A 16,732-nucleotide genomic window follows, 5' to 3' on the forward strand; every position below is an offset into this window, starting at 1 on the left:
TTATATTTTAGAGAAAAGAAAGAGACGGGTGGGGTACACAGGTATGACCATGTGAACAACTGCTACCAACTTAATTTCTGTAAAAGTCGTGATGATTTTACTAAAGACATATTCAATCACCTATTCATCTACCCACCAAAAACATAATCTAGGGGAAATAAGAGAACAAATCAAATCATCTATCAGAATAGAGTCAGAAAATGGAAGACGCCCATTCCACTCACAGATTGAATTATCATTGGATTCCAGGATTCACAAAAACCTAAAGGCCAAACAGTTCAACCATGTACATAAATTGCTGAACGATAATTCAACAATTTATAGGGAGGGAGAAGTTTTCAGTATCCTACTGCCAACACCAGAAGACAGAGCAGGCAAATCATGAGGTAGAGTGAGAAATGGTGAGGGACCTACATCTTAACTCTGGTTAATATTCCCTGCCCCACCCCAAGGCATGCCCCACAAGCAACACAGAGTCCAACTGTATTACAGTTGGTTCCTGAACATGAGAAGCAAGTGGCCTGTGCCTCTTTCTCCTTTATCTCTACCATGTGCACCGGATACCAAGAACTGCAAAGTCTTCATTCTGATCAACTGTACATAACCTCTACTATAAGAGAACAGGAGATAGCTTTCCTAACATGGATATACTTACTCCATCCACCTTTTCCAGGAAGCTGTGTGTTTTATTTTTTTTATGATTTTCTCATTTATTTGCTTATTTATCTTTATGTGTTTATTTCCATAAATTTGTGATTCTAAAGCTATGGTCTTGGACTTACATATTAGTAATAACAAACATATTGGGGTTTTTTTGTTTTTTTAATATGAAATTTATTGACAAAATGGTTTCCATACAACACCCAGTGCTCATCCCAACAGGTGCCCTCCTCAATACCCATCACCCACCCATCCCTCCTTCCCACCCCCCATCAACCCTCAGTATTTAAGAGTCTCTTACGGTTTGCTTCCTTCCCTCTCTGTAACTTTTTCCCCCCTTATTCTCCCCCCTGGTCTTCTGTTGAGTTTCTCAGGATCCACATATAAGTGAAAACATATGGTATCTGTCTTTCTCTGTATGGCTTATTTCACGTGGCCAGTTCCATCCATGTTGCTACAAATGGCCAGATTTCATTCTTTCTCATTGCCAAGTAGTATTCCATTGTATATATAAACCACAATTTCTTTATCCATTCGTCAGTTGATGGACATTTAGGCTCTTTCCATAATTTGGCTATTGTTGAAAGTGCTGCTATAAACATTGGGGTACAAGTGCCCCTATGCATCAGCACTCCTGTATCCCTTGAGTAAATTCCTAGCAGTGCTATTGCTGGGTCATAAGGTAGATCTATTATTAATTTTTTGAGGAATCTCCACACTGTTTTCCAGAGTGGCTGCACCAGTTTGCATTCCCACCAACAGTGCAAGAGGGTTCCCGTTTCTCCACATCCTCTTCAGCATCTATAGTCTCCTGATTTGTTCATTTTAGCCACTCTGACTGGTGTGAGGTGATATCTCAGTGTGGTGTTGATTTGTACTTCCCTGATGAGGAGTGACATTGAACATCTTTTCATGTACCTGTTGGCCATCTGGATGTCTTCTGTAGAAAAGTGTCTATTCATGTCTTCTGCCCATTTCTTCACTGGATTGTTTGTTTTTTGGGTGTGGAGTCTGGTGAGTTCTTTATAGATTTTGGATACTAGCCCTTTGTCCGATATGTCATTTGCAAATATCTTTTCCCATTCTGTCGGTTGCCTTTTAGTTTTGTTGATTGTTTCCTTTGCAGTGCAGAAGCTTTTTATCTTCATGAGGTCCCAATAGTTCATTTTTGCTTTTAATTCCCTTGCCTTTGGAGACGTGTCAAGTAAGAAATTGCTGCGGCTGAGGTCAGAGAGGTTTTTTCCTGCTTTCTCCTCTAGGGTTTTGATGGTTTCCTGTCTCACGTTCAGGTCCTTTATCCATTTTGAGTTTATTTTTGTGAATGGTGTAAGAAAGTGGTCTAGTTTCATTCTTCTGCATGTTGCTGTCCAGTTCTCCCAGCACCATTTGTTAAAGAGACTGTGTGTTTTAATAATTGGGTTACTTTGTTGTTTAAACATTACTTTGTGTTTTAGAAGTTTGTGTTTCTGTGCACACACAAGCACATGCCACACACTGTCACACATACTAGTCCAAGATGAAGAAATATCAAAATGCTACAGTTCTTATCACTGTGGTGGAGAGTTGATAGGTAAATTTGCTTTTTGTTCATTTTTGTCTTTTACTTTTCTATCATGAACTGCACTACTTGTATAATTTTTATGTAAAAAGAAAATTTATGAGAAACTAATACACACGTTGCTTTTGATTCCTAAAGAGTGACCATTGAATTCCATTGGTGTTAGTTAAGTCCAGACTATCTCTAGCCATTTTCCCTAGGACTCTCCCCCTCCCACATTTGGTAACTAGTTATTTCTCTGGGCACAGAGCTCTGTTGGAATATTTTGTGTTATTCCTTCCTATGGAGGGACTCCCAAAACTGTGTTTGGAATAAATCAATACCTAGTGAGTCTTCCTGTAGATTTTGTTAGATTTCTTATTAAATTTGAGCCACTGCACCATCAGTTACCTAGCAGACAGTGGTATATACAACCTTGGGACTTAAGGTTAATGATTGTGTAAAGGGGAAGGGGAAACTTACCCAGAAGCAAAACACTCTTGAGTTAATGGACAGTGGTTTATATAGCCCCAAGTAGAAAGTGGAACACATCATATAAAATTCAGACTGCAAATCTGTTCTTTTGGTGATGGCATCTTAATGCCTGGTCATAGTGATTTTCATTTCTCTATTGTGAGAAAATGGTATTGCCCTTAAGCTCTCTTTAGTTCTGTCTCACTGTATGGAACCTAGTGATCAGAGCAAAGAAAGCAGGACCAAGTCCAGTTGATTAGTGAGCATGCATCCCCCAGATCACTAAGTGTTGGATGAGTGTCAATCTGGATGTCTTAGTTTTAATGAGTAGAATCTCATTTTCCTTACCAAAAATCAAACTTTCTAATGAACTTTTCATTAGGCCTGATATTTGGGCTCCTGCCTCTGCATTATCACCTCTTTGAGAAATCTTTTCTGAGATCTTTTAGCTTTCTCAGGCATACCTCCAGGCTTCAAGTCTGCTCATCTGCAAGTTCCAGATACATCCCTCCTCCTTACTTTCTCTGCCATTGGTCAATGGCAGAGATCTTGAAAGCCATGATGCCATCTGTCAGAGGAAGCAGGTGCTAGATAGACAGTGGGGTTTCAGCATGAATGTTCTGATCTCTGCCCTCTAGCTGGAACTGTACAAATGTATAGTGAATCAAGGATTGTGGTCAAAGAGAAGAAAAAACTCAAAGGTAGTTATAATGTAGATTATAAAGGACTACTATCGGGGAAGCACAAGGAGTTTATGGGAGCACCAAGTTTGACGTGAGCTGGGGGGTAGACAGGAAGGCTCCTCAAAGAGTTTCCCCTTTGTGATTCTGGACATAGCCCTAACCCAGTGCCTAGGACATTATACGCAGATGATCTGTTATTGATCTGAAAGAATGAAAATTTAGCCTATCTTTAGACCCTTAGCACATTGCCTAGCACATTGTATACCCACATAAATATTTGTCAAATGGAACTGTTCTCTTTTACTTCATTTCTTTGTTTTTGTAATAACAGCTTTATTGAAACACATTTCACATCCCAATAAAATTCACACATTTAAAGTGTACAAAACATATCCATGAAAAACCATTGTTTCTAGTGGTTTTTAGTATATTCAGAGTTGTGGAACCAACAACACTATACAATTCTAGAACATTTTCATCACCCTGAAAAGAAACTCTGTACCCATTAGCAGGTAACTTCCCATTCTCCCTCCAGGCCTTCTTCCTGACTATGACTTGCCTGCTTTAGACATTTCATATAAATGAAATCATACAATATGTGGCCTTTCATGTCTGGCTTCTTTCCTATAGCATAATGTTTTCACGTTCCATCCATGTTGTAGCATGTATCAGTACTTTAGTCTTTCTTCCAGCTGAATAATATTCCACTGTATGAATATACTACCTTTTGTTTATCCATTCACCATTTGATGGACATTTGGGTTGTTTCCAACCTTTGGATATTATAAATAATGCTACTTTGAACATTCATGAATAGGTTTGTGTGTGGACACCTATTATCAGTTCTCTTGGGTATATATGCAGGAGTGGAATTGCTGGGACATATGTAACGTTATGTTTCCCCCTTTCAGGAACTGCCAAACTCTTCTAAAGCACATTTTACATTCCTACCAGCAACATATAAGGGTTCAAATTTCTCCATATCCTCATCAACATTTGTTGTTGTCTGTCATTTTTATTATGACCATCCTCAAGGATGTTACATGGTGTCTCATTGTGGTTTGGGCTCTGTATTCCTGTACGGTGATGTTCAGCGTCTTTCATGTTCTTTCCTTCATTTTCACCTTTTCTGTTCGCATTGAAGAATGACCAGGACTGGAAACTTAACACAGTCTCTTACACTTATGCTTACCAAAGGAAGAAACCATGTCTTAATTTGTTTTTATATTCTTAGCACCAACCATTGTGCTAAGCACCTAGTAGATGGTAAATAACTGTTTTCTGAATTAATGAATAGATGAATGATTGAATAAACACATCCCTCATTCCAGCCCCTTTTTTTCTGCGCAGATCCCTCCCAGAATTCTCTTTTTAGAAATGTCTGATGAGATTTTTCAAACTCTTGAAGTGAATTCAACAGATGACTCATGGTTGGCATGATGTAAAAGTAAACTAAGAAAAGCTGTGATATTTAAGAAGATAATCCTGTACATTACCAGATTACTCTGAAGTCATTTGTCTCCTTCCCAAGAGGGACCATCTTTCTAAAATAAAATCTGAGCAAAGTAATTTCTATGAAATTGTGAAAAGGACTCACTTTCTTCTGTTTTCTTTATGGATATTTTTTTCTGAAAAGTAAGCCCTCTGTGACCTAGTTTAATAAAGAATCTATGAAATGTCATGGTAAAACATACAGTAAGTCATCTGTCATTTCAACCTGGCTAATCTTTATTGAAACCAATAAGAGTTTACCAAGTCAAAGAACTTCACAAGGTGCCGTGATCACAGGAAGGAATTATTTTGTTATCTCAGCCCCTCCCTTCTCCACGTCCCAACAAAGCAGACCTTATTTTGACTTTTTGCACTTTTCTAAAGCTGTGTGCGTCTGTGGTAAACCACTGATACCAAACGAAACTGAATTTGCACTTCAGAATCAGTTTCTTGTGTTTGGACACTGTCTACAAGTGAAGGGGAAGAGGCGAAGACCAGTGGGAAGGGGGCTGCTTCTGTCTTTGTTTTTAAACTTTACTTTCCTGGGCCAAGGAATTTAAACTAATAAACCAACAGGACACTAACAAAGAGAGTTACCATAATTGGACTTTATTTTTTTCTTTTTATTTTTTTTAACTTTTTTTTAACGTTTCTTTATTATTAAGAGACAGAGAGAGAGACAGCATGAGCATGGGAGGGGCAGAGAGAGGAGGAGACACAGAATCCGAAGCAGGCTCCAGGTTCTGAGCTGTCAGTACAGACGCGGGTCTCCAACTCACAAACTGCTCATGACCTGAGCAGAAGTCAGAGGATTAACTGACTGAGCCACCCAGGTGCCCCATGGACTTTCTTTTTTTCTTAATAAATAGAGCTTCTATTATTTCACACTACCCAGTGTTGTTGGGTTTTGTGTCATAATGTCACAAGCTTAACCAAAAATAAAAATTGTAGATGGCTTGTTCATTCTACTTAAAGTTAACTGTCTATTTTTAGAAAAAGATCATCATCACTTATACTAGAAATTAGGAGATCTGGCTAGAAGATCTATGCTTTAATTTCTAGTGTGACCCCTAGGAAGGCCAAGCAAACCTCTGAAAACCTGTTCACCTCAAGAGTACTTGACGATCTCCAAGCTATGAAGTTTTCTGAATTTATTGCATGGTACCTTGAGTCCAAAGTCGATCCAGTCTTCTAAGAAAAAGTTCTGAAATAAGCCTTACAAAAGAGATTGTGTTCTCCAGAACCCAGAGCCTTCCAGACATCTCAAATCTTGCCCTCTCTGCATGATTTATTGGCTCCAACAGACTTCAGATATATTCCTACCTGCACAGCAAGAGTGGTCACACCTATTTCTAAGGCATTCGGAAATCCTGGGCCTAGTATCAACTCTGTACGTGTGAGATAAGATAGTGGATAAGTATAAGATACTGAGCAAGTATATTACATCAGGGAAAGGCTTTAAATTTTTTCTCATTAAATGTTTTATTTACCTTTTACATTTAAAACTAAATGAGCACAAGATATAAACCCCGATACAAAAGTTGTATTCAAATGTATGAAACAGTTTGATCCTGCCTCCTCCCTGCCGCACCTTACCTCCTGTCCTCTTTTTATCCTCCTCCACTCCTCCAAGCTAGGGTGTGTCTTTGACTTTAACATGATATTGTTTTCTCACGTTCCTTTTTTCTCCTTGTCACAGGGTACATCCCCAGTTACTTAGACAAGGACGAGCTATGTGTAGTGTGTGGTGACAAAGCCACGGGGTATCACTACCGCTGCATCACGTGTGAAGGCTGCAAGGTAACTGCCCTTGGACCAGTGAGCTCAGCGCCCAGCCCAGCTCCTGTCCCCTCCCAGGATTCCAACAGAATGCAACAAGTTTAAGTTGAAATTAGAACCAAATTCCAACATTCACAGCCTGTTACCATCCAAGTGTCTGGTTGTCCTCCTCATTTTTTAGCATTTTCAAGAAACTAATTTATTATTTTTTTTTCCAAATCAAAAATAACTAAATAAAGTTTTGCAAGAGTATAGTGTCTGGCTTTGAAGACAGGGAGAGAACTCATAACATGAAAAGAAATTAGGGGCGCCTGGGTGGCTCAGTCGGTTGAGTGTCCAACTTGGGCTCAGGTCATGATCTCCCAGTCTGTGGGTTCAAGCCCCATGTCAGGCTCTGGGCTGACAGCTCAAAGCCCGGGGCCTGCTTCAGATTCTATGTCTCCCTTTCTCTCTGCCCCTCCCCCACTTGTGCTCACTCTCTCCCTCTCTCTCTCTCTGAAAAATAAACATTAAAAAATTTTTTAAAGATGAAAATAAATTAATAATATTCTCACTTTGAGTTTAAAAATGCATAGATATTTTATAATATATTTTCCCAAGAAATGACCATTTCTCCTCCTGTTTTATCAGCAGTAGTTGAATAGATAGGATTTGCTCTACTCCAGGCTGTTTATCTGAGTAAATATGTTCACTTTTAAGGGTTCCATTAAGGAATATCTTTGAGGCTACTTACAGTCAATTGTGTTCTGAAATTACTCACATTGGCTTTCTGCACAGCCTTCAGCCAATAAGTAAATTCTGGGCATCCATCAGCTAATTTTATGCTCTACAGTCCCATCTTCAGGAGATACCTGACAAGAATACACCAGTGATGAACACTTCACTTCCCGAAAGTGAGCCTAAATTTGCCTGCTTATACTCTTCATCATCAAAATTAAGATGAGCTTTTTGGCAAATATCTTTTGGTCCAACAACCTAGCCTCGAAAATAAAATCCACTATAAAATAAATAAAGCTTAACCCAGGGCTACATCCAACGTTCAGCTAATGTTTTATAAATGAGGAAGTATAATAAGTCAGGGAAAGACTTCTTAAATTTTTTCTTGTAGAATGTTTTATTTACTTTTGTATTTAAAACCAGATGATCACAGGATGTAAACCCTAAGGCAAAGATTGTATTAATCTTTACAATCTTTACAATTAAGATTGTAAAATAATTCGGTCCTCCCTCCTATGTTGCCCACCTCCCCTCTTCTCCTCTCTTCCCTTCCTCCAACTAACCCCCCCTTTTCTCCTAACCTTTGACCCAAAACCCCTAAAATCAGCATGTTAGCTTGGTTTCAAGATAAGGTGCCCCAGTTCCCTAGTGGAAGATCTTCCATGAAAATTCCCTATTTTTTATCCATAAAATTAGGAAGCCCTTAGCAGAAGCCTGCTTAAAGTGATGAAATGATATATCCAGTGGAATCAGGCATTTCTAAGTTCTCAAGGCCTTATATCTGCAAGGCTGTTTTTTGTAATGTGATGTAGTGTGCTTTCATTCATTCAGACCCCTTTGATCTAGAATGTGTACCTTTTAACAAAAACAATGCTAAAGATTGCTATTACATCTATGAAAATAATGTCTTAAGGAGTTTAACGGAACTGATTACAAATAAGTCCTGACTATTTATTAATTTGGGGGACTTGCAGACTGTCTCTTGAAAGCACACTTTTATTGGCTTGATTTGAAAGTAATAAAACTGCATTAGTCTAGATATATTCTCTCATTCTGAAAGCTCAGTAATTCAAACAGGCCTTTTTTCTAAATTAGCCCCAATTCATAAAGCTTTGCCTATCTGATTATGCAGCATTGAGACTCTTTCAAAAATCAGTTACTAATGGTAAATTCTGAATTCTGGAAGAGACTCTAATGAAAATTCCATTTAATACTCAACTCCCAAAGTGACTCTAAATATGCCTTGCAGAGAACTTAATGCTTATTAGTGATTGACTTAAACAAAGGGAGAATCAAGCCTATTAACCTGTGTCCCTGCTTTATGTATGTCTTCATGATGATCAAGAAATCCACTAGCCTCTTTTCCCAAGATCACAGGATGTTTAGAGCCTGATTCAACTGAGGTTTACTTAAAAGAAATCATGTAGCAAAAAGCTAGATTTTTCAGCTTCTATGCCTTTATCTCAGATCAGAATCCTGTTTCTAGGATGGCCTCCATCATAAAACCAGAAAGCAGCTCTCCTGGGGTGATCATGCATTTAATGTAAGGACAAAGTATCTTGGAAAAAGGCAACAGTTTTTTGAATGAAACAGTTTTTAAGAGTGGCCAAAGATGAAAAAGGTCATGCTTCACATTCTGTTTATTCAAACCTACAACTTTAAAATATTTCTACCCCATCCTTGCAGTGTATATGGGGAGAAATTTTTTTTGCCCATTTTTCCCCTGAAGACAGTAAAAATCTTTTGGAGCTGTTTGTCTGTCTTGATGAACCAGTTTTTATGAATCTCTTACAGAAGGAATGGTGATACTTCCCCACAACAAATTATTTTTCTGAGAAAGATTCACAGCTATTATAAGTTGCCCAAATATTGAACCAGCAGAATGACACTTAGCTCCTTATCACACTAATTAGTGCATCATATCAGAACACTAATAAGAGGATCTAGTCCTTCTCAAAATGCAGAGAAACACGTCTGATGTTGACTTATAAAAGCAAAACCCCATCTCGCCAACAAATCATCAATGACATATATGTCCTTATCTAGTCCCTGGGGCACGTCTTTTGTTAGTTCACCTCTAAAAAGATTTTTTACAGGTAGACTACATTAAACATTCTGTATTCAGTTCACTTGCAGAAGTTAATTTTTGTCCCTTTTTAAAATTAAAGGACCTAGTACCTTTACATTTACATTTACTCCACTCCAGTGGCCCTTCATCCTGTGTCAAATATGCTTTTATTATAGCTTAGGGGTCTTAAAGGGATCTGGTCTACGAAGAGCCCAAGAAAAGCCATCAGAGATAAGCCACAGGGAAGATGTCACTAGGAAAAGCAGAGCCTGCTACCCCAACACTTTTCCCAAAATAAGCAAAGTATAAATTATTTCATTCGCTCCATTTAAAAGTTCACAAAGTAGCTTTTTTTGGAAAAATGAATGTCACCCCTGTGCCTGGGACACCACACCTGATCCTCTCCTTAGCATTGTCTGACTCCTCAGTATGCTGTCCTCCCTCTAAAACACAAGACAATGTCACAGTATGTGAGAAGAGGGTCTCCCTAACTTCAGAGTACCAACTTTCCTATCTTCAGAGCATCATTCTCCCCAGATGCCCTGGACTTTGGTGCTGCCACCTCTAGGGAGACCTTGCCTCCTCCAGAAGGAGGTATGCCACCCAGTCCCTCTCCTCCCTGTCTGTGACACATGTCTTCTTGCCAGGAATCTCCAGGTCTCTTTTGCTCTCCAGGCAGGCGTAACCCTTGAATGTTGGATTGGACAGAGGGTAGCAGAGGTGGAATAGGGAGGTTCACAGGGGAGCTGGTTTTTCAGTTCTGTGACAGGCCCAGGGAATTCATGCTTTCGCAGAATTTGCCCACCTTGAATACCCAGGGAGATACTGCTGACATGTCAAACAGCTGCCCATGTGTGATTGAGTGAATCTTATATAAGATAAGAGTATATCAGTGTATATCAACATCATTCAAACTAATGGATTCAAGTGTTTAAGGATACAAAACCCAACTATGTGACAGTTTTCCTGTTGAAACTTGAGCAATAGAAATGATAAGGGATTTTGCACACATACCCCAAAATCAAGTCCATTAGTTTCGGTTATTGTTGTCATTTTTCCATTGTATTCTGTTTCGTCCGATATAAAATTCTACCTTTGACCTTTTCATTACAAGGAAGGGCTCTTATGTCTGAATAATGAATATGCAAGGAGTATGTATACATAATCAAAGCCAAGGAAAGTTAACCAGGATAATTCAAATTTGGGCTTAATCTAGGTCAGCTGGTATTTCAGTCCCACTATTTACATAACAAAATTAGAGGTCCCTTTAAGCTTTAGTAGATAATAGCCTTCAAAATGCGTTTCTGCTTTGCTAGTCTACTAAAACAGATAAAATGAAGGCAAGGGGGGTACTATTTATAATCTGTTCATCTGTTCATTTAAATAATACAGTAAAACTGAACTCAGTTTATATCATATAAGCAGTTAAGTAAATAAGACTTGGAGTCTGACTCCTGAGCTCTAGGCCAAGTTCCACAACGTACTTACCACATGATTTGGGGCAAGTGATTTAACCTATTCGAGGCTTAGTTTTTTAATCCTTACCATGGAGATATTAAGAGTACCTACTTCATAAGGTTGTTAGAGGAGACAGAAGGATATGGAAGGTGTCTACAGCCCTTTGCAATGTACCCCTCACAAAAAGTGCCCTCCACCATCATTAATGCCTACAACACAGAAACTCCATTGCCAAGACTGGAGTATCATGTCCAGGAACGTTCTACTATAACACGTCTTGAGGATATTTGTGTCACCTAAACCTGGACTAAATGGCATGCTCAGCAGCCTTTATGGTGGCACTCTCCCATATCTTAAGAAAGGAAGACACCTACTGATCTTCAGGGTATATGTCTACTGATACTGGAGAAAAAGAGCACTATGAAAGGCAAAACCCCAATGCATTAAGCTCTGAGAAAATCTGGGTAGAGAATCTGGAATTTTCTATTCCCCAAGTACTGTTATTTGAAGGGTTATCTGAGCTGGTAATGGACATTGCAAGAGTCAAAAACAAGAATTAAACGAAATCTCTGAAGGTCATTTAATGCATCCATTTAATCACCAAATGATAAATTATTAATTAATAGTATCCAGCTCTTTTATTCTCCAGCACAAAGTGTAGCAAGGTTCTTCACAGCTTAATTTAACAACATAATTATGACACTCTATGAAAGGAAAGAATATGATTTATTTTTATTACTCAATGTTTAGAAAAAATAAAAATGAACACTAGATTTCCCCATTAACCTCTTTTCCTTACTAAATGCCAAAAAGATATTGACTCTATAGTCCTGGACATTTCCTTCAGCTCAGATATAGAATTCTTTAGATTCAGTTTGGGCTAACTGTCCTATATGTGAATAGGTAAAGGTACAAGCCCATGCATAGGAAAGGTCAAAAACAATCCATCACAGTTATGTGGACACAAAATTCTGGAGTCACTTATTTCTAGGAAATATGAAACTGTTGTCTTTGGTCTTTCTTTTTCATGTAGGGTTTCTTTAGAAGAACCATTCAGAAAAATCTCCATCCATCCTATTCCTGTAAATATGAAGGAAAATGTGTCATAGACAAAGTTACGCGAAATCAGTGCCAGGAATGTCGCTTTAAAAAATGCATCTATGTTGGCATGGCAACAGATTGTAAGTAATCTTTTTCCTCTTTTTCGTATTCAAGGAGTGTTGATTGGGGAAAGGTTTGGTTCAAGGAGATCAACTGGGCAGAAAAGAAACAGAGGCTCATGTGGACAGAGGGGAAGACCTGTAGCACTCCCAGCGACCCCTCACTCCCAGTCATTGCTGGGTGCTTTCCATCCTACCCCTTCCCTATCAACTCCTAACTCTCAAAGTATCTAGACGACAGGTAAGGGAAAGTGAGTAAATTATCCCTAGCACATCTGCAGGACTATTAGCAATACTCGGTTTGCAAGAGAGTATGAATGAGCGGTCTTGTCCATTCACCTGGATGAGGTGTGGTTTTACACACAACATTCATGTGGTGAGAGCCTTGTGGACTAGTCCTAATATTTTTCAAAAGAAGAGACAAGAATTTATTTTGTGGACATTTTTGGAGACGGGGCACTGGCAGAAAACATTGTGTTCAGTAATTTCTGAAGAATGTGAGGTTGAGTGCTATATAGCATGAGTCATCCTGCAGTTGGGTGTTTGTTATATTTTTAGCCATAAAAACATTCTAAGCTCCAGTCCTCCCACCCAGTTTTCAAAGTGCCACAGCATATGGCAGTGAGATTAGCCATTGGAGTCTCTTCTTCTTGCACTGTGCAAGGGATTTACACCAGTTCTTTTCATTAATCTAATAATAAAATAAGAATTGTGTCACTCAGAGTGTGTGGCCTCCATTTTGCCAGGCGTCAGGGTTAATGATTTCTATTGGCATAAATGTTTGCACCTCAATGAAAGTCTCCAACTTTTAGTTTTAAAAAAGAGAAAACCAAAAAAAAAAAAAAAAGGAGAGAAAGAAAAAAGAATGCATTGAGGATTTTCCTCATGAAAGAGGAAATAATCATAGCTCACATTTATGCGATAAAAAGGGTTCCCTCCACTAGAACAAAAAAATCTGTGAAATGTCCTGGTTTGCCCATTAGAGAAGACACAATGGGGAATCTTTAAAAAGGAGGAGGGTTGTGTGACGGCTTTAGGCTGGAAATCCTGGGTTAATCCCCACCTCCGGCTGAGTGTGTTCTTTGTCTTTATCTTTTAAAGACTTTAGCCACGGCCAACAATATGCCTGATAGGGATATGTGAAATGATTGACCTAGAACCAAATATTTAGATGTGCCACTATAAGGAACTGTTACTATTGAGTATCCATTTCATTGTTTTATTCAGAAGTTAAAGATATGAATATTTATAAGGTTAAAAAAAAGCTCAGTGTTAATCTGGACTGGGTGGAAATTAATTTTGAATGCACCCTATGAAGCATTATAAGAGCTCAGGCTTTATAATCAGAAAAACTGTTGGGAGTCCCATATCTGCCACTTACTAGCTGTGTGACCACCAGAGTTAACCTCAGGTTTCCCTTCTGTGAAATTATTGCCTACCTTGCAAGTTGTTTTCAGGATTAAATTAGATAATGCATGTTAAATGCAACAATCCCCAGCACAGAGGAAGCATTTGGGAAATGGGGCTATGACTACATCCCATTTATTAAAGGGAACAATCCCTTTAATAAGGGAACCTAAATGACTAAACAGGGCTCATTCCCATTTCCCACATTTGCCATTGCTCACCTGACTTTGACGATCCAATCAAGTCTAGATGATCTGGGATTCATTATTCTGTTTGTGGATTAGCTGAGTACTTTTGGTTCTCTTCTTCCTGCTATGTTTGCTTTTTTTCTTTTCCTACCAGGTCACACCTTCATCAAGAAATGGCTCTAGGACAGTGATGTTGTAGAACTGGAATCAGGAGTCCTGGGTCTTGCCTTGGCTCTGCCATGAACTTGCTCTGTGACTTTAGGCAAGTCATGATCTCTCTGGATCAACTTCCTCCTCTGTGACAGGAGGGAGTTGGGCTAGATAATACCTAAGGTTCTTTCCAGTTCTAAATACTATGACTCTGTAGCATAAAACCTGAGCCTTTCTATTCTACTGATAGTTACTAAGAGTCTGGTGAAATGGCTTTGTTTTGGAAATTAACCCCAGAAGTATAGGCTTCTTTTTCCTGCCCTTCTTATTTCCCCGTTGCACAAATGGTAAAAGTCATGGCTATATTTACTGACCACATGTAGTGCATTATCACACTGAACACCCTCTGAAGTGGGAATTATTGAGCCTGTTTTATACAGGAAGAAATGAAAAAGCTCCAAGAGCCTGAGCAACTTGCCAGAGGTCACACAGCTAGAATGTGGTAGTCTCAGGATTCAGACCCAGCTCTTTCTAGATTCCAAAGCCTGGGCTCTTTAACCACCATTGAGGATAGACCAGGTAGAGACTAGAGCAAAGTGAGTACCTGTGCAGCCTCAGATAGGTTGAGCCACATTTCAATTAGCACTTAAGAGAGCTAACAAAGAGGGGTGCCTGGGTGGCTCAGTCAGTTAAGCGTCTGACCTTGGCTCAGGCCATGATCTCACAGCCTGTGGGTTTGAGCCCCGCGTCGGGCTTCTGTGCTGACAGCTCAGAGCCTGGAGCCTGCTTTGGACTCTGTCTCCCTCTCTTTCTGCCTCTCCCCTGCTTACACTCTGTCTTTCTCTCCTTCAAAAATAAATAAACACTAAAAAAAATATTTTTAAGAAAGCCCTATTTATCTGAGGAAGGGGATCATTAGCCTCCTGTTTACTGCTCCAGAACTTTTCTTTAATCGGAAGTTCTTTTTACTGAGAGCCATGTGAGGCAAAGAAAGGAGGAACAGAGAGACCCTAAGAGGGAATTCAGATAAATGGCTAGACGGACTTATCTGTGAAGCCGTGGATAGAACAGATTTTACCTCCCTCTGCTTCATTCTTATTTAGGCTCACCTTCTGTGGAGTTGGGATGCCCAGTGTCCAACTCCCCCCAGAGCTTTTTTTTGAAAAGCTGGCCAGCCATTGGGAGTTTGGCCCTAGGTCTCGTGTCAGAGACAAGCTAGTTGATGGCAGTTTGCTGCTGGGGGGAGAAAATACCCCAGCATGACCCACTCTGCAGGACCCGCTAAGCCATCTATGCATGAGTGGTCCCCGCCCCTGAGGCTCCTGGGTGCACACGCAGTCTGCCATGTGTCTGGGAGTGTCCGTGTGTTTTGTCTCATCTTTCCTCCTCTCCCAGTGGTGCTGGATGACAGCAAGAGGCTGGCGAAGAGGAAACTGATTGAGGAGAACCGGGAGAAGAGACGACGGGAAGAGCTGCAGAAATCCATCGGGCACAAGCCAGAGCCCACAGACGAGGAGTGGGAGCTCATCAAAACTGTCACGGAAGCCCACGTGGCCACCAATGCCCAAGGCAGCCACTGGAAGCAGAAACGGAAATTCCTGGTAAGGCTCCCCCACACAGCTAAATATCAGCCGCGTGCTTGGCGTTTTCTACTCAACTCAGTCCTCATTATGGGATGCTGGTGCTATTACTCCCAGTTTACCGATAGGGAAACTGCAGTTCTAAGAAGTCAAGTGACTTGCAGAGTCAGAATTGGAACCCAGGTCTGTCTGAGAACAAAGGTCATTCCTATGATCGATGGCTTGTGAGTCACTAAATTCTAAAGCAGTTTCTTAGTGCACATTATCTGTTTGCTTTTGCTAGTAATAAGGCCAGCCTTGAATCAACTCGTCAGTAACATTCTTTACCTGCCAGCTTTCCCTTTTTATACCCATTTCTTCTCTCAGATGCCCATGTAATACAGTTAGTCCCCTAAACTCACCCTTTAGAATATCCCCTTTAGGATAACCCCTAGAATGAAGTGTCCTATATCTCAAATATATGTGTATGGCAGTAGAAGTCAAGATGTTTAGCTTAAAATAAAAGAACTCAAGTCCAGGAAGAGAAAGGGAATGGGGGTAAGGAGAGGGTTTGGGAGTGGGGATATAGAGAGAACACAGGCATTTCCAGACCCTTGGAAGATCAGTGTTTGATGTTTTTATAAAAACTAACCATTGTGAAAATCCTTCTCATTCATTTCTCCTTTGGACCTCAAAATGCTTTGGGTTGGGCTAGAATTACTATCCCCATTTTAGAGATGTGCAAACCAAGCCAAAGGCCTTATTTGGTTCACCCAAGATCACACTACTAGGAAGTGGCAGCCAGGCCCAGAAGTCCAGGCTGTCCACCCACCTCACCAAATGGACTGCCCCACCACCACCATTAGCTGGTGTTTGACCATCTCAGAGTCTGACCTTGCCCTTAATTTATAATGTGAACCCTTTATGAGCACCTCACTGAGCCCAGCAGCAGATATTCGGTGGGTCTATTTGTATCTCCAGGTTATATTAGCATTCCTTCCCATCTGAACAAGAAGGTATAGTGTATAATTGTCCTCATACCTCAACATCACCATTATAAGGAGACAGTCTTTTTCATGAAAACAGTATAAAAATAACTTAAAAGAAAAATCTTCCCCATAAGCTACCTGCCCTCAATTACTTTCAATGTTGTCATGAGCAGATTCTCACATACTCTGTTGATGGCATCCATGAACAGTAATGTTAGCAAACACTTAGATGGCTCTTACCAAGTGCCAGGTACGATTCTAACTGCTTGCTCTACATTAACCTATGCCAACCATGTAGGTAAATGTGGGTACAATCTCCATTTTCCCAAGCAGAGAACTGAGGCAGAAAAATTAAAAGGAAACTTACAAAGCTCCTTTTAAGGTAAGTAGTGGTGATGGATACTGCCCAGCT

At 39.9% G+C, this 16,732-nt stretch overlaps 1 protein-coding gene across 6 annotated transcripts in view; it reads left to right on the forward strand.

Moving 5' to 3' along the window:
* THRB (thyroid hormone receptor beta) overlaps positions 1-16,732 on the forward strand; it is a 388,679-nt gene that overhangs the window by 343,744 nt on the left and 28,203 nt on the right. For all 6 annotated transcript variants that reach the window (XM_047874360.1, XM_047874362.1, XM_047874359.1 and 3 more), the window contains 3 exons: positions 6,545-6,645; positions 11,901-12,048; positions 15,168-15,373. In XM_047874360.1, coding sequence (XP_047730316.1) covers positions 6,545-6,645; positions 11,901-12,048; positions 15,168-15,373 — 455 coding nt within the window. The remainder of the gene's footprint in view (positions 1-6,544; positions 6,646-11,900; positions 12,049-15,167; positions 15,374-16,732) is intronic.

Source organism: Prionailurus viverrinus, chromosome C2, assembly GCF_022837055.1.
Source record: "Prionailurus viverrinus isolate Anna chromosome C2, UM_Priviv_1.0, whole genome shotgun sequence".
In the NCBI taxonomy this organism is placed as follows: domain Eukaryota; kingdom Metazoa; phylum Chordata; class Mammalia; order Carnivora; family Felidae; genus Prionailurus; species Prionailurus viverrinus.